Below are 22,652 nucleotides of genomic sequence, written 5' to 3'. Positions count from 1 at the left end.
GAGCATAGGCCAGGTAGAAAGTTTTGGTGCATAAATAATTAGTTGGCCAGAAACCCCTGCTGGGGTGGGACCACTACTGTATAAAGAGGATTGCGGTCTAGCACCAGATGTTAAATCCATTAGACCAGAGCTCAGTGCTCCTAAGGCTCTAGGCAATGTATCCATGGTAACAAGACTTTTGGCCAGAAGAATTCTGCACGTTGTTACTCAATTGCTAAATAGGCTAGTCTTGTTGTTTATACTATGGCCACACCAGTTATTTTAGTTGTTTCCATTAGCTATGTACATCTGTTATATGTTAAACTATTATTGAATAATGTTATTTATATTGTGTATCATTGTAAAATGGTTGATTCTTGAATAAGACCACACTGAGAGAACATCATATTCATCTCTCCCTGTTGCAGGTGTAACATTTGGCGACCTTGCCAGGACGGGTTGTAATTGGTAAGTCTCTTTTGAGAGAAGCCAGTTACACACCCATGCCTGCCCGAACATAGACGTACATGTAACCATGGCGACGGAGCTGGAAGCAGTCCATAAGGAAGTTAACAGTGCCCTCTACCTTTTGACAACAGCACAACTCGAGGAGGTTGCAGGTAGCCTTGATGTGATTGGCTTTCAGCCTGACCTGTCTCACCTAAGGCTGGTGAAGCTCATCACGCGCCATCTAAACCGTGATGAGGTGGACGAGCAGCCGAATGGGGGACTGTCAATGCTCCAAGCCTTGAAGGAGACGCTTGGGAAGATGGAAGTTTCCAGCCCCGCCCAAAGTTCCCAGACGGGAACTGATGAGGCATCAACCGCTGAGGCCTCAGCACCCTCCCCATCGCCCGGTCCAGTTCCAGCTGCCATGACGCTACGCCGGGAGTTCAAGATTGCCGGTCAGATCGGGGAACCTGGCCAAAAGGATAAGCTGTCCTTCCCCAGTTTGATTCACCAGATTCAAGTCGGTGTTGAAAAGAAATACCCGCAGAAAGAAATCATCGCAGCAGTTATCAGAAGTATTGTGCCAGGAGCAAAGCTTCGGAGCTACCTGGAAGGAAAGTCAGATCTGACCCTCCCCACTCTCCGTCGACTGCTGAGGGCCCACTTCAAGGAGAAGGATGCCACGGAGCTCTTCAATCAGCTGTCCCGCCTTGCACAGGAGCAAAAGGAGTCTGCCCATACCTTTCTGATTCGCGCTCTGGAGCTGCGCCAAAGAGTGCTCTTTGCCTCTCAAGAAGCGGGTTCAACCTTTCTCTTACGAGCCAGCACTGGTTCAGGGTGTCTTTCTCCACTCGATGCTGACGGGCCTGCGGGATAGTAGTGTCAAGGCAGAGATGCGTCCTCATCTTGCAGACAAGAGTATCTCTGATGAGGACCTGTTCGAGCATCTGAACGTCGCGGCTACCAACGAAGAAGAAAGTCGGTCGAAACTCTGCAAAGGTAGTTCTTCTCAGGATGCCCGTGTTGATGCGGTTGAAGTGCAGAGTGAGCAGAAGAGTCCCCCACAGAAGTCCAATCCCCTCGTCCTGGAGGTCCGTGAAAGCGCAGCTGATATAAATCTGCTAAAGGCCCAAATTGCAGAGATCCGGGAGGCTGTGATGAGTCTGAGACCTGGTCAAGCCCCAAGCCGCCCCAGTCCTCCGCCCCGACCTTACGGATGCCGGTCCTGAAGGCAGACTAGTAATGGGCCATCCTGCTCACTCACACTGTTTTAAGTGTGGCTCATCGGAGCACTTTGCAAGGGGGTGTCATCAAAGGAGAGGACCTTCGGGAAACGCCAGTGGACTACCGCCGAGGGACAAGCAGTAGTTGGAGAAGTTCAGGAGTCCCAGGGTACAGGAAAACCAAAGTCAACCCCTTGTCCAGAAAACCAGGTGCTAGTCTGTCATCTTACACCGAAGCAACATCACAAAGTCGTTAGACTTGTTGGTAGAAGATGCACAGTAAGTTGCTCCCTCCAAGGAGTTCGCACTGATGCGTTATTGGACACTGGGGCCCAAGTTTCGATTGTACCCCTTGGTTGGATGGAGCGGAATCTTCCAGACCTTCAGTTATGAGCCATTGAGGAGCTGATGGAAACGGGTGAGCAGTTCAATCTTGCAGCAGCAAATGGAACTCCTATCCCATTCAAAGGATGGGTGGAGTTAGAGTTTAGGTTGACTGGGGAGACGGTGTTGCACAAGGAATGACAGTTCCTGTCCTCGTCAGCACAGATGAGATTGAACGACCCATCATCGTATACAACGTAATTGAGATGTTAGTAAAGACAGAAGATTCCTCTTCATCCATCAAGTCAGCATTTCCTGGACTTCGACCCGCTCAGATTGCTGCTTTAGTGGGTTTCATCAATGGCAACGACCCAGATGATTTCTGTGAGGTGAAGCTGGTAAAAAGGATGTGGTGATTCCAGCTGGAGAGAACATGGTACTCACTGGGAGTGCACATCCAGGACCAGTAACTGAAGACATGACGGTTCTTTTTGAGCCTGATGTCCAACGCTGCTGGCCGGATGGTCTGCAGATGTATGAATCAGTTGTACGTGTTCCAAAGGGTTCCTTCTGCAAGGTGTGCATCCTAGTCTGCAACCATAGCAAGAGTCCTGTCACGCTCAAACAGAAAACTGTACTCGGCAGACTACAACTAATCCATTCCATCATCCCCGGTGAGATACAGCCTGATGTTCCAGCCACGACTGACCAAACAAAAGTAGAAGTGTCCTCTGTCCAAACCAGTGGGGATAAGTGGAATCCAGAAGTAGATCTCCTTCATCTCCCTGAGAAGCAGCGGAAAGCTGCAGAAAAGATGTTGGAAGATGAGTTTCAAGCCTTTGGAAGAGATAAGAGCGACACTGGATGTGCGCCCGACTTAAAGATGCAGATCCGCGTACATGATGAACAGCCAGTGTGGCGCAATTACTCCTCCATACCACGTCCCTTGTACAGCGAGGTTAAAAATCACATTCTTGACCTCCTCAGTAAAGGCTGGATCACCAAATCTCAGTTACCCTACTCATTGCCTGTAGTTTGCGTACGCAAGAAGGATGGAACACTTCGCTTGTGTGTCGACTACAGAGAACTCAACAAGAAAACCATCCCCGACAGACAGCCAATTCCGAGAGTACGTGATGTTCTAAATAGCCTGGCTGGGATCACTTGGTTTTCCACATTGGACCAAGGAAGGTCTACCATCAAGGGTTCATTGACGAGGACAGCCGACCACTGACAGCCTTTGTCACACCGTGGGGGCTCCATGAGTGGGTGCGCATTCCCTTCGGCCTAATGAATGCTCCGGCAACGTTTCAACGATACATGGAAGGCTGTCTAGAAGGACTCAGTGGGAAAATCTGTCTACCTTGATGATGTCCTGGTCTATGGTCGGACTTTCGAAGTACACCTGGAGAATGTCCGGAAAGTACTGCAACGCCTACAGCAGCATGGTATCAAACTGAAGTCAGCCAAGTGTCACCTGTTCCTGAAGGAAGTCTGTTATCTCGGGAGACTGGTCTCAGCTGCAGGACACAGAGCGGACCCTGCAGACACTGCAGCTTTGCAGGCAATCAAGATGAAAACACCTGCAAATGTCGGTGATATGAGAAAGGTGCTTGGACTTTTGGGATACTACCAGCAGTACTTGGAAAACTTCTCCTCCAGGGCAAAGCCACTGTATGATCTGCTGTCTGTATCAAGAAGTTCAAAAGCCGAGCCAGATCCAGTACCGACCAAGAAACGGACGAAAAAAGGACATCCACTTTCGCTAAGAAGTCAGGACCGCTCCCTTCGCACCAGCCAGTGACATGGACTCCACAACATCAGGAAATTCTCAACTCCCTAATAGACCGTCTCATGCAACCACCGGTGATGGCTTTCCCGGACTTCACCCAGCCTTTCTTCTTGACCACAGATGCATTTCAGGAGGGCCTGGGTGCTGTACTGTACCAGAAACAAGAAGGGAAAACCAGAGTGATTGGTTTCGGGTCCAGAACACTTAGCCCAGCAGAGAAAAACTACCATCTGCACTCGGGGAAGTTGGAATTCCTGGCCTTGAAATGGGCGATAACAGATAAGTTTCAAGACTATCTGTTCTACGCACCATCATTTGTAGTCTACACGGACAACAACCCTTTGACATATCCTTTCCACCGCCAGACTAAATGCAACAGGTCATTGCTGGGTTGCTGAACTTGCCGATTTCTGGTTCTCTATCAAATACAGACCGGGGAAAAGCAACAGAGATGCGGTGCCCTGTCCCGCATTCCCATGGACTTTGATGCATATGCAGCCTTGTGTACACAAGAAATTACACCCAATGCACTCACAGCAACAGTTCAAGGCATTAATGCCTTCAGCAAGCATCAAGTTTTCTGGGCTGCAGCTATTAGTGTGGATGATGAGTCTCTGCACCCAGAGGAGAAAACCCCAGTCCCAATACAACCAGTCCTCAATAGAGCCTCACTTGCACAGTCTCAGCAGGAAGATGGTGAAATCAGTCGTGTCATCCATTACCAGACTTTGAAGAAACGACCATCCAGACAACAGTGACAAGAGGACCTACCAGAGACACAAGCACTGATGAGGGAGTGGGACCAGCTTCAGCTGGATACAGATGGCATCCTCATCAGGAAGACTCAGTCACGTAAGCAGGTAGTCCTCCCACAGAAGTACAGGGCCAGGGTTCTCAAGGAACTACACGATGAGATGGGACACCTTGGCGCAGAATGGGTCGTTAACCTAGCAAGGGATTGCTTCTTTTGGCCGCACATGGCTCGAGACATCGAGACATATGTGACCAAAGAATGCAGATGTCTTAAAAACAAACGTCCCAACATTCCAACCAGAGCCCCACTGTCTAGCATCACCACCACCGAACCCTTCGAGCTAATTTCTATCGATTTTCTGCATCTGGAGAAGTGCAAGGGAGGATACCAATACATTCTAGTGATCATGGACCACTTCACCCGATTTGCACAATGCTACCCGACGACAAACAAATCTGGCAAGACAGTGGCCCAGGTGATATTCAACGACTTCGTTCTCTGATTTGGGTTCCCAAAGAAGATACACCACGATCAGGGTGGGGAATTTGAGAATCACCTGTTTCGTGAGCTAGAACAGTGCAGCGGCGTTGGCCACTCCAGAACAACGCCCTATCACCTACAGGGGAACGGCCAGGTGGAGAGATTCAACCGGACTCTACTTCAGATGCTGATGAGAACCTTAACAGATGAAGAAAAGGCTCGTTGGAAGGACTCCCTGAACAAGGTAGTGTTCGCCTATAATAGCACAAAACAGGAGACAACAGGGTATTCGCCATTTTATCTTCTGTTTGGCCGTGCCCCTCATCTTCCGGTTGACTTGTTGTTCGGCCTGACGCCAGGTTCCGGGACCCACTGATCAAATCCTAATCCGAAGAAGTATGTGGACCAATGGCAGAAAAAGCTTCAGGAGGCCAATGCAATCGTGAGAGGGAGAGCAGAGAAAGCCGGAACACGGGCCAGAGGTTATTACGACAGGAAGGCAAACTCCAGTTGTCTTAAGGCAGGTGACCGTGTTCTCGTTCGACGTTTGGCGCTCCCTGGAGGTCCCGGTAAGCTGGAATCTTATTGGGAAAAGCAGATCCATGTGGTCATCCAGAAGAAAGGTGACATGCCGGTGTACGATGTACAACCAGAAGACAACTCTGGTAGAGTTCGTACTCTTCATCGGAACCATCTCCTTCCATGCGAGTGTCTAGCTCCAGACAAACCGGAACCACAGATAGAACGCAAAAAACCACGCAAGGTGACTCGCTCCCATCCCAAGCCTCAGTATCTAGCCCAATCCAGTGACGACATTTCAGCAGAAGAGAACGTCACGTGGATGGGTTCCAAGGGAACAGATGAACTGACGTCAGATCGACCCACTCACCTTCCAACCTAATGCCCAAGCGCCTGTGGAGGATGACACAATCGATCTTGACCCTAGTGATGCATTGGCCCCAGATAAGCCCATCCCTACTCATGTACCTGCAGAAGCAGAGATCAAGGATGAGCCAGAAGTGAGTCAAGATCCAGTCTCAAACCCAGGTGAGGATGATCCAATCGAACGTCCAGCGCGAAATAGACAAGCCCCAGCCAGATTTACCTTTGATGTCCCGGGTGAGCCAAGAGTGAGTCATGTTCAGCATTCAGCCACTCCAACTGTTGTGCCTCAGCCACAGATGCCACACCAAGGACCATGGACAAATGCCCCAATGACCCGTGCAGGTGGCTGGACATGGTTACCGCAGATTCAAAACTTTGCATGGATACCACCTATGAATCAGTTCCCTTACGTGTATCCTCTTAATGGACCAGTCCCATTGATGTACCCTCAGAATGGGCCTGTCCCGGAGATGTTACCCCACGGATAGGAGTGGCATACATGTAAAGATGTTCCGAAGGCCAGATGGCAGAAATTCGGTTGTTTACTACCACAAGTAAAAAAGAGTTAAGGATGGACTGGATTAGGCTGGCCAGCAAAGGGTACTTGGAGACATTCGTGAACACTTGAGGCTTAATGGGTTCCAACCCACCACCGAGTTTAATGCGATGAGGAGTCTCCATCAGAAGTTAATGCCATCCTGTAACAGAGACACTTGTTAGGCTTCAAAGTGTTGCATTTACATTAACAATGTTGGAAGGCTCGGAAATTATGGAATGATCCTTTTGATTGAGAGGTCCTTGGCTTCCAAGAATTAGCTACTCAAGGACCCTTGACTTCGATATTCATGCAGTGCTTGGGAAACACTACTGAATAGCATACAGTTTGTTTGCATTTCTGAGCTAGATATTTCCTATGTCCCACTTGTGCACTGAAGCATTTATAGTTTTGATGTTAGTAAATAGTTTGAGTAATTTTTTCCTTAAAAATTAAGTGTAGCCATGTAACAATTTTTTTGCCCAGTTTAGACTGTCATGAAAGTTTTCTTGATTTAAAAAAAAAATATTTGTAATATTTTCAGAAATGTTTGGGACAACATTTATTTTTTTGGGGGGCGCATGTAGGGACCCGATCTGCTCCTCCCCACACAAAACTGTTGCATCCCTATTTACATTTTTTTTTAGACAAGCTGTAGAGGATTGCGGTCCAGCAACAGATGTTAAATCCATTACCTAAGACAGTACGTGTAGTTCTTTGTTTGGATAAGTAGACCAGAGCTCAGTGCTTCTAAGGCTCTAGGCAATGTATCCATGGTAACAAGACTTTTGACCAGAAGAATTCTGCACGTTGTTACTCAATTGCTAAATAGGCTAGTCTTGTTGTTTATACCATGGCCACACCAGTTATTTTAGTTGTTTCCATTAGCTATGTACGTCTGTTATATGTTAAACTATTATTGATTATAGTAAATGAATACCACAGACAGTGCACACTGAGTTCATCCTTACTCTCCCAATCTTTCACTACAAACTACTGCTGTGTGTTACTTTCCTGCATCAAATCTATCATAACACCGTTGCCAGGATGATGGGAAACCAGTCGGAAGACAACAAGTCTTCAAGAAGTCAAAGAAGAACTAGGGGAACGAAAGAATCAACAACAGCGTCCCCTCCCAATGAAACGTCCACTCCTGAGACCAAGCAAGATGGCTGCCACTGTCAACAAGATATCCACCAAAAGCTGGACAAGATCATCAGATCCCTTGACTCCATGGCATCTAGGTTGTTAACTCTTGAAGGCAAGTTCCAAGAGATAACGTCCAAGGTAGATCATCACGAAAAGACCATTTCCGACCTGGAAACAGCAGTGGAATTCGCCAACAAGGAAACCAAGGATCTGGTAGCGCTGATCAACAACAGATGTGGTGGTAACTACCAACTTATCGATAAACTTACTAACCAGATGGAAGATATACAGAACAGGAGCCGGCGTAACAACATTATCATTCACGGTGTTCCGGAGGGGGCTGAGGGAGACAAGACTAGTGAGGAATTTGTGTCTGAATTCCTCACAAATCATATGAAGTTGGAAGGTGCCGAAGATCGATGTGGAGATTGAACGGGCCCATCGAACCCCAGCACATAGACCGGCCAATCAAGCCACAACTCCGGCCACAACAAGCCGTCAAAGACCAAGTCCAATTCAATGTAAGCTACTCCGTTACGGGGACAGGCAGTTCATCCTAAAAAAATGCAGCGAAGCTGAAAGGCAACAAGTACCAGGGTTCAACAATCTACATATCAGATGATGTTTCAACCAGGGTCCGGGATTTCCGTAAGAAGCTGCGGGAAGACAATCTACCGACCATCCGACGAGAAGAGCGCGTACAATTCGCCTACATCCCTTGCTCTATTCCGCCATTAATCAGATACAAGCTGCACACTGGGGAATTCAAGACCTACACGGGGAAATAGATGTTGTATTTTCTAGTATCAAATAATATTTTAGTGATCTGTAATAACTCTTTTGCATTTTTGCAGTGTTGGACCTTCAATAGTTTTGCAGGCCGTGGTTGGCAAAAATGCAGTTTGCCAAGGCGTACACAATCCAAGACTAAAGGCATACACAGCCCACACAGCGGCTTTCTCGAACCTGTCTAAAGGGAGAAGTATTTTATGACCTGTCTGTGTAATTTATACTCAAGCTTATTGTTTTATTAAATGTTCATGTTATCATTGTTTACATCTCTGTGTGTTGACGGTCCTTGTGTGCAGGAGTAAAGCATTGCTGTATGTACCTGATCATATGAAATTAACTACGATACTGTTGTGACAACTAGCATAGATCCTGATATACACTTTCAAGCTCCTACTATTAATTGTGATTACTATGATCAAGAACAATGTATAAATGCATTTAAAATTGTAGTAGTAACATTTATTTCAATGATGTCATTCATTACAATTATGTACAAACATGTATACGTTAGAAAAAGTCACTAGTATAATATATGATAGATATGTACACAGTGATTAATTATAAAGTGTGAAATTAAATGACAACATTTAGGTATAAGGTTAAGCAGAACGCTTTTGTGCCCTTACCTATGGACAAACATACGACCAAAGGACAAACAAAACAATACATGAGACAGACAGGACAAGCGTGAGACAAGGCCTAAATATTAATACACAAAATAATGGAATTTCAATTTATGAATATGATTCGAGAAAATGAGTTTTTAAATTTTTGACAAAGACAGATAGTGAAAGTAACGATTTAAGAGAATCATCTAAACTATTCCAGTACAAAGTGCCTCAGTGAATAACACTATTTTTTGACATTGACGTTCTGTTAAATTGGACAAACAAATTCCCCTAGCACTACTTCGAGTATTATATACATGAACGTTAGATGCTAAGGTAAAACAAAAATTAAAACATGACGGAAGTAATTTATGCATACATTTATACATTAGTTTTCCTAAATTAAGGTAATATAAGTAATTTCATTGTAATATATTTAATTTAGCAAATAATGGAGCAGAATGATCACGATAGCCAGCATTCGAAATTATACGAACTGCTCGTTTCTGTAAAGTAAGTAATTTGTTGCACTTAATAGATGGCGAACTACCCCAGGTCAAGATTGAGTAATTTAAGTATGGTAAAACAAATGAATTAGGCAACAAAAAAAAGTCTCCGGTTTCTGGTATGCGCGCGCGTCGCCGTAGCCATGCGCGTCGGCAAAATGAAAAAGTTTTTTTTTCAATACAAGATGATGTCTCAAAACTGCCAAACTCACTGATTTGACTGGAATCCTGCTGCTGCACAATTTTAACGTGTTTTTAGATGGGGTTATGATTGAGAATAAGCTTTATGTGGCCTCTCTGGACTCCCATATATTTGCACTAAGTTTAGTCGGGCACCATTTGCAGTCATCAGCCGACATTTGAAGCCAAAAAAAAAAAAAACCCAGGTAAAAACTAGAAATTGTGGTTGTGAACAACCACAGAGCTGTTCCCAATATTGATTATCTGTTGGACCCATAGACATATAGGTAGAGATCTATGTCTGTTTGCAACATAAGATAGGGCTTTCCGCATTATGATTTGTTTTAATCAATGTCCCTGACTATCACTACGAATGAACATAAAATCTGTCAAAGTTAGCCGGAAATCGGCTAAAACGGTCACTGTGGACAGGATTTGACCTCAGCAACACGTGCGCTGTGCGCGGGCTGACTGACATACGATATGTACAACGTACAATATACGTGCATGTACTGTACATTGTGGACGTCCTGTGCATGTTTTAAAGCAGAGGTATTGTCAACCTGAAGTTTTAAGCGTGCGCGGGGCATATCCGAGTTTGCTTATTGCCTCGAATGTTTGAAACGTTTTAGACCTACCCTTAAATAGACAATTAAGGTAAAAACTAATATAAAAACTGCCATGGTTGATTTTTCAGGAATTTTCTAAGGAAAAAGAGTCTTTTCATTATCTTCCGGTCTGATGACGTCATTCACCTTAAACTTCGCACACGTCTTAAGTGGGTCAAGGTCATCATATACAACAATATTTAGGCGATTCCGACAAACTTCGCCACAGACATCTATTCAATATACATTTTTGAAAATTTTCAACCTGTCGCTAGAGGGCGCTCGAAGATTGCATGACGTCATCGGTAGATGATTTGAAGAATACTATCAGCCAAGAGACTAACACCGTTAAAAGCAAGTTCATATCTATTACCACTTTCAAATTATAAGCCACTTCCGGTTTTGGCCTTTTTCGACCGGAAGCAAGGGTCACGTGATTTCACGCACACTGAATGAAATATAGACCTCAACCTACTCTACCACTTGCTGGCAACAGAATGCTGCGGACGCGTACGATTGATTTCTTATGCATTTTTAAATATTAAAAGTGTAACAATTTAATTGCCTATAAATAAACACCGGATGACGTCATCATGACGTCATCATTACACAATGTTGTTTGAATAAGGGTCTTTGCTTGGACAAAGATTGGTGTAAATGAATTACTGGCAAAGAGTCGAAAATGCCCTCTGAAAATTGACATTTTTTTTTTAATTTCTGTGTACAAAGTCTATGGGAAAAATTAAATATTCAAAATTCTATAATAAATCACGTGATGACGTCAGCATGATGAAAAGTTTCGGCATACATCCTCAGATGATGGTTAATAACTATGCTGAGTTTAAAGTTGATCAGATTTAAAATAATTGCCAAAGTGGCTTGTAGAATAAAAACGTGTACAAAACCTATGGGGAAAAGTGGAAAAAGAAAAAAAAAGAAAAAAAAAAAGGAAAAAAAAAAACTTTAACGAAAACAATAGCTGTTCCCAATTGAAATTGGGAACAGCTAAAAAAAAAAAGCCGCGTCGCCGCACCACCTTTGGGGCAAGCTCCATACCAGAAACTGGAGACTTTTTTTTGTAGGCCTTATACAATGTTAATAAAATCTTACTCGGAAGGTAATATTTCAAACGGTTCATTATTCCAATGTTCTTTGAAATTTTTGTTGCTACTTCATCAATATGATTTTTCCAAGTGAGATTTTCATCAATAGTTACACCCAGGAATTTAGTTATCTTAACCTGATTAAGCCTCGAGTTATTCAAAATCAGAGGAACAGATTGTGTGTACTTAAACTGATTGGCACAAAAAATCATATAATTTGACTTGATGACATTAATACATAATTTATACGGAGAAGCCATGTACTGATTTTTTCAAGTTCCACATTTAGGTTACTAATTGCTTCATCTACATTATCGTAAGTATACAACAAACTTGTATCATCTGCAAATAAACAAAATGTTACAGTGTCTGAAGTATTACATATATCATTAATATAAAGAAGAAATAGTAAAGGACCCAATATGGAACCCTGAGGTACCCCGCACGTAATGAATCGGCTAGTTGAAGTTACAGAGTGAAATGACACATACTGCTTTCTGTTACACAAATAACTTTTCAGTAGGTCCAAAGCTGTTCCCCGCATTCCGTAATGTTCTAATTTACTTATAAGAAGAATATAAGTATCAAATGCTTTAGATAAGTCCAAGAAATTGCCTATGGAGAAGTTATTTTGTTCAAGTGCATTACATAATTTACTAATTACATACGATATCGCTAATTCAGTTGAACGATTTTGTCTAAAACCAAATTGAGACTCGGAGAGAATATTATTTTTAGTGATAAAAGATACTAATCGTTTATAAATAAGCTTTTCAAATAGTTTTGAAAATGTACACAGGACCGATATGGGTCTATAGTTGGTAATGTCATGCTTGCAGCCTATTTTTATAGATCAGTGTTACTTGGTCTATTTTTAGATCATCAGGAAAAACTCCAGCTGAAATACTATCAACAAACTATCGACAATTTTAGGGCCAGTTTTGTTTTCATCGCCGGCAACTAAACTCTTATTTCTTCCAATTCAAGAGATGTCTGCTCCACTTACCTTGTATGAACCAACAAAATAAAACAGAGAGTAACAATGTACAAGGAACATTAATGCTGGCCAAAACAGAGTACCTACCTATGATATCAGTCAAAATATTATTATTACTTGATTTCTGCATGTTCAGCATATATGGAGGATGTAAAATAAATACGAGTAACAGCTACCCCTACCCCTAATGTGATTGATGTCAACCAACAGAGGTGGTAGGTAACATTACAACACAAAACCGATCAAGTTCCACATAGGATGGAGTTGTGGACCAGGCCACCAAACCATGCATTTGAACTTGAGTTTCTCTCCCTGTGCTAATTTTCGACTTTCAACCTGAAAAATAAATTTTGATTTTAACTTGCTCTTTCTCTAGCAATACAGAAGTTATTCACTTGTGAAGAAGACATCAAAGCAAAACTAGAGCTATGTCTGTTTGATGAACATATCATATGGCTTTTCCGCATTTCACGTTTTTCAAGTTTTTGCTTCGTCTGTCCATGCGCAATCATGTTCATTAATGTTCAATTTCATGTAAGAACAAAGTTCTTTGATTCACATGTTTTTTTGTAATACCCGAGGTTGAGCTCTAAATTTCTGAAATCCATAACATGACCAGGGCTTGAAATAAAACTAGTCATCTCCATACGTTCTGTGTGAAATTATCGTACGATTGAGCTATGAGTGAAGTTTCAATATATAACATGAGAACATGTAATTGCGATATTTTGTAAATTACATGCATATAATGGTATCGACAAAGAAATTATGTTTTTCTTTGTAAATTCCAGCTGTTTATATTTTTTATTACACATTATTGTTCAAAGTATCTACAGTACGGCAGACCATGTACAGGGCTTTGGTGGCCATCTTATTTGAGAGGTTACAGTCGAACCCTGATAATAAGAGCACTTTTAATACAACATCCTGCTTACAACAAGGACAATTTTAGGTCCAAAGTCTTTGTTTTTCATTACTGATAATACAAGGTACCTGTTATAACAAGATAATTTGTAAAGTCCTAAGGACCTCGTTAAAATGGAGTTCGACTGTACTTCAAAACTCTGTCAGACCTACTTTGACATTTAAAACAAAAATCAAGATCAAATCTCTAAGGGCTGATTTTTGAGGAATTTTCAAAGGAAAAGAGGTCTTTTCATTCTAACTTCCGATCTGATGACGTCATCAATTTTGTTTTTTGCGCACAGGTTTTCTCTGCATAAAGGTTATCATATATATTTATGTGGAAGTGATTACCGCAAACGTTGCCACAATAATCAACTGAAATTTCATTTTAAACATTTTTCAAACTCCGCTAGAGGGCGCTCTAACATTTTAAGACGTCACCGGTATTTGTTTTTCTAAAATACAACCTGGCCAGAGATTAACATGGTTGAAAGCAACTTCACATCTTTTTCCACTTTTAAATTATAAGGCACTTCCAGTTTGGACCTCAGTGAAGGAAGGATCACTTGATTTTGGAAGTAATTTCAAAAATGAAGACCCTGGATTATTCTATAAATTCCCGTAAAAAAACATTATCCAATCTTTCAGAGTTGATATTATATTCATTTTCAAGGATTAGATCTAGAAATGTTTGGTTGCTTGTAATCTGATACTTGATGATGTCATCGTGACAGCATTACCAGAAAGCTCGAGAGCTATGTTAACTGTGTTGTGCTATTTGAATAAAAAAAATGTGGATTATATCTCTCGCGGTTGATTTTTCAGCAATTTTTTTTTAATGTTTAAAGGTCTTTTCATTGCAACTTCTGGTCTGGTGACGTCATCAAGTTTTCTCCCCCTCAACTTGTTCTTAGCATGAAGCTGATTATATATATAACTCATATTCTGAATTTATTGCATGTTTATAGCTCTACAGAGATGTATCGAGCACTGTGAATTGTGATAGAAGACGATTTCATTGGGCTGACGTCCACAACCTTCAAGGCGAGACTGGCGAACCACAAGCAGTCATTCAGATCCGAGAGCAAGAGGGCGCAAACAGAGCTAAGTAAACATATATCGGACTTAAAGGACGAGGGGAAAGACTATGAAATCAAATGGGACATAGTTCTGAAAGCACTGCCATACTCTAACGTAAACAAGAGATGCAATTTGTGTATAGCAGAGAAGTACATAATCATATGTAGGCCAGATCTAGGTACACTGAATAAGAGAAGCGAAATCGTCTCCAAGTGCAGGCATCGAGACAGATGTGTTCTTACTTCAGTGACGTAAACGCGTACTAACTTCAATGACGTTACGCGCGTAATGCGTGCGCGCGCTTGATTCGAAATAAGGTAAGATGCTACTTGTATTCTATTTTTCGTCATTCTGCTGATGAGTGCCTTATGGTACGAAACAGTCTGTTCAGAAGAGAGATATGCCAAAGTTTGTTTAACTCGTATTCTGAATTTATTGCATTATAGCTCTACAGAGATGTATCGAGCACTGTGAATTGTGATAGAAGACGATTTTATTGGAGATATATATATATATATATATATATATATATATATATATATATATATATATATATATATATATATATATATATATATATATATATATATATATATATATAAATTAAAAAGTGATTTCAGCAAAATTTCGCCACACGCATCAACTGATTATTCATTTTAAACATTTTCAACATGCCGCTAAAGGGTGCTCTAATATTTTATGACGTCACTGCACTGGTAATTTTTTTCTGATGTACAACCTAGTCACAGACTAACATCGCTGAAAGCAAGTTTTTCTAGTTTCAAATTATAAGGCACTTCTGGTTTTGACCAGAAGGAAGGGCCACGTGATTAGGCACGCACGCTATAAAATGAACCTGGATTATTCCATCAATTCCCACAAAAGTCAAGTTCAGGTCTCTCACGGTTGATTTTATATTGAATTTCACAGATTAAATTTAGAAATCTTGGAATGCTTGTAATTTGATGTCATCATGACGTTACCTCAATTTTCATCTGTAACACATCCCTGACCATGTACATACAGAGTTTCAACCCAATCGGCCTTGTAGTTCTTTAGGTATAGGCTGTTGAAAAATGAACATTTAAGATGATGTCACGTCACGTGATGACGTCATGATGACGCCACTCGTCTATGCACGACTTTACTATGGGGTCTTAGTCTGTGCCAAGTTCCATCAAGATTGAAGGTTGTTTACTGTGGAAAGTGACCCCGAAAATTACGAAGTCTGTGTGATTTGTACAAAGTCTATCGGATTTGGGATGGAAGAACAAGAGGAAAAAAAACCCAATTAGAACAAAAACAAAGGCTTTTCAACTTTTAAATGGAAAAGCCACAAAAAACCTAAAACATGCACAAACGTGTTTAGTTATAAAAATGTTTACTGTAAAAACGTTTGATTTCAGCCCAACAATAATTGAGGCATTTCTCTGTGTGCATTATGGACGTACAAGACAGTGGCGGCGGAACAATTTTGAAAAGGGGGGGGGGGGGCAAAAAAGCACTGCTGGTGCGGCCAGCCGTTGCTAAAACCCATTCGTTACTAGGGGGAGGGCCTTTTCTATGTTTTTCTTTTCGTTTTTGGTGTTAAGCCCTGCCCCTCCCCATGGCAACTGCTGTGTATGTAGGCATTCCAGATGATCGAGCTGAGCGATCAGTCTATCCTGTCATTTCCAGAGATAGTAAACTATATAGAAACTTTTTTTTTAATGCTTACCCAGATATAGGGTGAAGAGTACAATAATTTGCAAACTGCCATGCCCCACCAGTGTAAAAAGTGCCCCCCCCCCCCACCGTTCCGCTGCCAGTGACGTAAGATCAACCCAAAATTAAATAGTAGTTCCACAGGGTTGAACATATCTGAGTAGCCTGCCATAGTTAGAATATTTTTCCAGAAGTTCAAAGCACTCTCCGCCCATCAAGTGTTTGAGCCACATTTACTGATGCAGACATAAGAGAGCATGCACATTGAGTTTGGCACAGCTATGGCATGGCAATTCAGTGGTCTAGCAATGTCATTTTTATTGGGGGGGGGGGGGGGTGGGTTAGACGTGAAAAAGGGCACTCGCCTATCCCTGCTGAAAGGCAGACGTTTTTTTTTTATGGATCACTTGGCCTCTGTAAAATCAAGAGGGCCCTGTCCAAACCAGACGATCCAAAAAGGGCAACCGTTAAAGGCCGCTGGTAAGAAAAGGATACTTGTGTTAAAACAAGTGCGAGTGCACAATAAGCTCTGGCCGAGTTGCAAGAAGTCTTGCATGAAAGTCGTTTGCATGTAATTGATCGAAATGATCCCTGCCAGAGCTTAAAAATGCGACGCCGCAAAACTGCTATGCTGATGGCACATATGGAACACAATACTTTTGGTAAATTTTCGGGACAGACAGACCATCAGACCGACCACCAAGTGACATGTAGAAGCTCCTGCCAGAGCTTTAACAAGATGGTTCTCAAACCATGCGTCTCGCCTGCTTTTTCGATTATCTTTCAAGCGTGACTAAAAAAATCAGTATGAAGGTTTCCATGTTGCAGCTATGACCCAAGTTTGGTTCCAGCCCATTTTACAACTTGACCTCATTAGCATATGGAGGTTCCCATGTTGCATCTATGCTTCAAGTTTGGTTCCAACTGGACTTCAACTGTGGAAATTAGGCCAATGTTACAAAACTTTAACCAAAATACCACAGAATGTCAATGGTCCCAACTACACTGATTTTTTTATGCTTAAGTTTATTTCAAAAGGTTTAACTTTACTTAATTGTAACTTGTAGTTGACGGAAGTTCCAATGTAAGGAATTCACTTGAACAATGGGCATTGTGTTTGAATTAGGCTATGTAAGAATGCCTCACCGCAAACCTACCAGTGTAATGGAATGTGAGTGCATGTAGCTCTCTGGTGTTTCTTTATTTGTGTTAAGCCAGATCTATCCGAATTGTGTTAATAGTGTAGTATATAAGGTTTAGAATGCCAAATCTCGGCAGAGTGCCACATTGACACAGTGGGGAGTGGTGGTCTGCAATCGTCACTGAAGGTACGGCGGAGACGACCGGACGCTGCTATGAAGGAAGGCCAAGTTCTACCCCAAGCAAGGTACCTGAACAAGTAAACACCGGTGAAAAAAAGGCACTTGTGTACAAAAGGGTGCCCTTTGCAAAATATTGGAAAGGGGGGGGGGGGGGGCTGCTGGTTATGCCACTGCAAATAGCAGTGCTGTACCACTGATTGACGATAGCACATTGAGTCAAAGGATCGTGTCATGCTATACTCAATGTGCCGAGCCAAACTGTTGGAAAACGGTGGTATCGTTGAGCAGGATTGAAAAAGTCAAATTAATTGAGTTTGGTATTGCAGTACCATGGCATATGGAACAGGCTTCAGTAGAATAAATGTGCAGCTCTTTTTTATTGTTACTGATTCAAGATGTGCTACAGAACAGAATAATGTTGTAACCTCAAGCAAACAGAAAAGAGGAAATAAAAACCCAAAACTACAGAAACACAACCCACCCCCCCAAAAAAAAAAATCTTAAACAATACATTTCCCCAAAACAATTTTTGATTAAGTTTTCATGAAATTTGCATCCTTGGAATGTTCCACTTCAACTGACAACACAAACTCTGCTCTGACCGATGGATGAATTTTTTTGCTGAGTTCCGGTTGCAGTTCGTTTTTCTCTTGCATCTTGCCGCAACTGATCAGACTGCAATTTGACAAGCTGTTCTTGAAGGTTCAATACAAGATGATTGTTTTCTGCCATTTTTTGAGTTTGCACATTAAGTTCCTCCCTTAGATTTCTTATCTCTTGCTTCATTAAGTGCTCTCTTTCCTAAAATAGAAAAAATAACAACAAAACAAAAATACAGCATGTTACAATTTAAATAAGCTTAAATGTAATCTACTTAATTCAGTAGTGTAAATATACACTTATCCAGAAAAAAACACAACAGAGTTCAGTCAGTCGCTAAATTTAAATCAGCGCTTAAAACTTTTTAAGCAAGCTTTTTTAACTTAACTTAATTGTCCACGTTTCTTGTTCTTGCATATTGTATTTTTGAACTGTATTTTTTTAATACATGTGTATTATTTTGCTTATTGCTATCTTATGTTGTTTGTGGTATATACTGTTTTAGCAAACTGTTTGCGTGGAATGGTTTTACATTGTTTAAAGCCCGGTTCATGCTTCGCGTGGGTGCTGGGGCGGGGCGGGGTTTGTGACATTAACTGTGCATTCACAGCACATTGTTGGCGACATGGATTTCGTTTCGCACTTGCTTCCGCGTGGGGTATGAACCAGGCTTAAATCTTTTTAAGTATACACTTCATTGTATTTTTATGTGTCTTAACTTTTTATAGAAAGCGCTTAGGAGCATGATTTTCTTCATGGACGGGCGCTATATAAATTTTAGCTTATTATTATTATTATCCAGAAAACCGATCAAGGTGCCTACACAAAACAAACAGAAACAAACAAGAGTAATTTTGTTTCAGTCTGAAGTGAATAAGTGAAGTAAATGTGATTTCAGTTTTCTTTTGAAGATGTATGTGACAGCTCATTTACATATTTCTCCTGCGCAGCGCCCTCGCTTGACCCTTAAGGTAAAGCTCTCACTTAGCCAATTGTCTTGAGTGAGTCATTCCACCACTAGCACTGGTACTGTAAACCGGTCATACTAAACAGCGTCAACACAGCGTCAACACACTCCAAAGCGTCAACACAGCGTCAACACAGCGTCAACACATCCAAAATGCATTAAAATTGACAAAAGCAGTATGTAACCCATACAGTATGGACAGAAACAAGATTTGTGCTTAAAATCAATAGGTTAAACGTCTGAAAATCGCGATTTTTAGTTCAAGAAAATTGGCTCTCCGTGCCGCTCCGAAATCGGCTACCGAACACCCGCCATGTTGCCGCAGTGGCAGCGCGGACCATACCATTATTCTAAAGGGTGATAGCGTTGTACAATAAACCAACAGAGAGGGACGCGGCCGGGGTCGCCAGTGTTAAAAATATCTGCAAAGACTAACAATTTAATGCTGTGTTTACGCTGCAATCGCCTTTGTTGTTTAATTTTCTTTACTTGTTCGTTGGTATTTACATTATTGTATAATATTGCAAGGCGCCCTCTGTTGTTTATGACAAGATAATGTCATTACCTACACACCCCTACTTGAAATGGTGTAGTCCAAGCTTTGTGCGAAGTCAAGATGGCGGACAACGGCCGTGCAAGTTAAGGTCATTTTTTTTTGCGTGAAAATACGATATTTTTAACAACGAAATGGAAACTCAATCCAATGGAAATTCTCCTTTATTGTATGTTTCACAATTATATGCCCTTTTTGTCAATTCAGAATGTGTTTTGGATGTGTTGACGGTGTGTTGACGCTTCTGTCATGTGTTGACGCTGTGTTGACGCTGTGTTGACGCTGTTTAGTGCGACCCCTGTAAACACCACACAGTGTCCTGCCACTTCTACACATGTTCTTAGTTAATGCCTCAAGATTTTGTGGATGACTCGACTGGGGTAAGAATTCATTTATATTGTTTTAATAGTTGTTCTTATTGCTGAAGTTCCTAAGTTTCTTTTTATTGAGACTTTGTGAACACTTTTTGATTAATTCTGAAGTTAGCTGGAGTATTCTTAAACTTTACTCTGATTACTGAATTTAAAGTGGATTCATTCATTGATGGTCTTTAGGAAGCCCAGATTCACTGTGTTGTTGTATTTATTATTGCATATTTAGGAAAGATCATCCTTTTGATGACTTTCTGTGTTAAGAGATATAATCTATTTCCATGGATTTGAAGGATTTAGATTTCCCTAACTTTGATTATGTGTACATGTATATCCACTTTATTTCTTGTTCACATTTAGTTATTTTCTTGAGTACACAAAGTTCAAGAATAGATTTCCTTATTTTACAATATATTCCTCATCATCTATTTTCCACTTTTTTTATGAACATATTCTTAGATTTATACTTTAGTGTATAAATTCATAGTTCCTTTGTCCTGTGTAGATGTCCATAGTGCAGTGTAGTATAGCCACTGTTTAGACCCTTAATCCCCTAAGTTGCTGCATATATAATGAGGTGCACACAGTTTCTTGGAAGGCACCATACCTTAGTACAGGGAGGCAGGAAGTCTGCCAAGTATGTTTATTACCCTGCAGAGATTTCTTTTGTCCAGTGTTTATTGGAGCGTGTGACCTAAGATACCAGTAGTGTCTTATTAGACTGGCACACTAGTCCTTAAGTTTATGTGATGCAGCATATATTGCTCATATTTCTCTTTTTACACTTGATTAAGCATGCCATCTGCATATTTGTTTAGCATTCATTTAGTTATGTTATTTCTCCATAGTCCTTTTTTGTGATATTAATTCATTTTTCCTAAGTTAGTTTCTTTATGGATCCTTAGGTTATAATGATGAGTGGACTGATTTAAGTCTATGGTTTGCTGAGTCCATAGTCATATATATTTAGAGGTCACTGCACATGTGCTTTAGTTATTTCCTATTTTGTCTTTGCAAGTTAAAGCATTCACATGCCTTGTATTAATTCATTTTGGAATTTAACTTGACTTAACGGTTAGAAGCAAATTGTGTTATTGAGTTCGATTTATCTCTTTTGATTGCATTAGATTCTCTGAGGATTATTATTGTTCTTTTTATAATTTACTTTGCTGGATTGGTATTTCCTAAAGCATTGTATTTATATGGAATTTCTATTTTGTATCTTTTCAGGGTTTGTTTTGTTTGTGTAAGATGCAGTTCACCATTAAATGAACCAGTCACAGTAAATGTACACCATCCTTGTCGTGTCACATTTTCCAGTGTCACATTTGGCGTCGTAGACAGGATGGTGTACTAATACTGCATCTACCCCCAGTCGAGGATGAGGCGAAACTAACGGCAGACAACTGACCCCGAGACGAGCTGCTACAGTTATCAAGAATGGAGGGAATGGAGCAACTGCGGGCCGAGCTTGAGGCGATGAAGGTAGCTCTTCAGGCGGAGAAGGAGGAGCGTGAGAAAGCCACAGCAGGCGTCAGCTCCACTACCCCACCAGCGAAGCAAATATACGTAGCGGCAGGGAGACGGCTGGACCGCTTCAGGGGAAAGCCGGAGAAACCGAGTGATCCATCTGTCCAAGAGTGGGTCAGTGACGTCAAAGGTCAGTTGACTGCACGACAGATCGGAGGGGAGGACGGTGCTGCGTTTATCATCGACCATCTTGCCGGCAGAGCTAGGCAAGAAATCCTTGGCAGAGGTGACACCGTAAAGAGTCCAGAGGAAATCTACCGTGTACTGCTGAAAGTCTTTGGTGATGGTGAGACGCTTCCCGAGATCCAGCAAAAGTTTTTCTCCTTCCGACAAGGCCAAGGAGAAGATCTACTGAGTTTCTCCCTCGAGCTCATGGAATTGTTTAATTCCATGGCTCGCCTGGATGTCTCCTTCAATGCTACAAGAGATAAAACGCTGAAGGGAAGACTAGCCGAGGCAGTTTATGATGAGGGTCTACGGAGAGAACTGCGGCGCATGAACATCGATTCGCCAGAGCTGAGTTTCTTCGATGCCAGAGACCGTGCCATCGAGTGGCTTGGCACCAGCCGTGTCAAAACCCAGAAGGCAGTAGCAGTACAGGAGGTCAAGGCTGAAGACGGGGCACATGGCATGAAGGCACTTCTTGAGAGGCAGGGTGAACAACTGCAGCGGCAACAGCAGCAGATTGAGGCACTCTTACAGGCCATGCAGCGACCTGCTCGCCGTTGGAGTCAGGGTCCTAGACGTTGCTACAATTGCCAGTCCACAGGTCATCTCAAGCGAGACTGTCCCCATCCCCCGTCATCCCCGTTGTCAGGAGGAACGAGTCAGGGTACCAGGGATCCCCAGCAGTTTGTCCCCCAGCAGTCTATGGCACAGCACTTTGTTCCCCAGCAGTCCACGGCTCAACAGTTCATTCCTCAGCAGTCCTCAGTACAGCAGTTTGTCCCTCAGCAGTCCCCAGCACAGCAGTTCGTCCCCCAGAAGCCTGGCCCTCAGTTAAACTAGAACGGCCTGTCATTGAGAGCCACACGGCAGGCCCACAAGAATCAACTAATAGCGGCTCAATCTACAGAAAAGCGGTAGGGCAGTGTCCAGAATCTGTCGTCCAGCTTGGTGCATCAAGGGTGCGTTGTCTACTTGACACAGGAGCGCAAGTTTCAACGATTACTGAATCTTTCTTCAGAGAACACTTTCCTGAGACAGAATTAGTAGATGTGACTGCGTTCATCAGCATCTCCGGTGCTCAAGGTC

The 22,652-nt window shown here is 42.0% G+C and overlaps 2 protein-coding genes across 2 annotated transcripts; both read left to right on the top strand.

The window, feature by feature from the left end:
* The first annotated feature begins 4,556 nt into the window (after positions 1–4,556).
* On the top strand, positions 4,557–5,903 carry LOC119721785. Its single transcript, XM_038191743.1, has 3 exons — positions 4,557–4,997; positions 5,040–5,246; positions 5,418–5,903. Exons 1-3 carry the CDS (start codon positions 4,557–4,559, stop codon positions 5,901–5,903), a joined length of 1,134 nt encoding a protein of 377 aa, XP_038047671.1.
* A 13,892-nt stretch (positions 5,904–19,795) lies between these two features.
* Positions 19,796–22,412, top strand: LOC119722042. Its single transcript, XM_038192030.1, has 2 exons — positions 19,796–19,877; positions 21,099–22,412. Exon 2 carries the CDS (start codon positions 21,309–21,311, stop codon positions 22,404–22,406), a length of 1,098 nt encoding a protein of 365 aa, XP_038047958.1. The 5' UTR covers positions 19,796–19,877; positions 21,099–21,308; the 3' UTR covers positions 22,407–22,412.
* Positions 22,413–22,652: the final 240 nt, after the last annotated feature.

The sequence above is a fragment of the Patiria miniata genome, unplaced genomic scaffold (assembly GCF_015706575.1).
Source record: "Patiria miniata isolate m_02_andy unplaced genomic scaffold, ASM1570657v1 HiC_scaffold_14, whole genome shotgun sequence".
Lineage (NCBI taxonomy): Eukaryota > Metazoa > Echinodermata > Asteroidea > Valvatida > Asterinidae > Patiria > Patiria miniata.
The sequence above is the reverse complement of the archived record's forward strand: the minus strand, read 5'-3'. Positions and strand labels throughout refer to the sequence as shown.

Excerpts from the sequence above, each read along its gene's own strand:
- LOC119721785 (XM_038191743.1), top strand. The coding sequence starts at position 4,557 with ATGAGGGAGTGGGACCAGCTTCAGCTGGATACAGATGGCATCCTCATC. Across the intron at positions 4,998-5,039 it reads CTGGCAAGACAGTGGCCCAG|AAGATACACCACGATCAGGG; the intron begins GTGATATTCAAC and ends GGGTTCCCAAAG. Across the intron at positions 5,247-5,417 it reads GGAAGGACTCCCTGAACAAG|AAAAAGCTTCAGGAGGCCAA; the intron begins GTAGTGTTCGCC and ends GACCAATGGCAG.
- LOC119722042 (XM_038192030.1), top strand. The coding sequence starts at position 21,309 with ATGGAGGGAATGGAGCAACTGCGGGCCGAGCTTGAGGCGATGAAGGTA.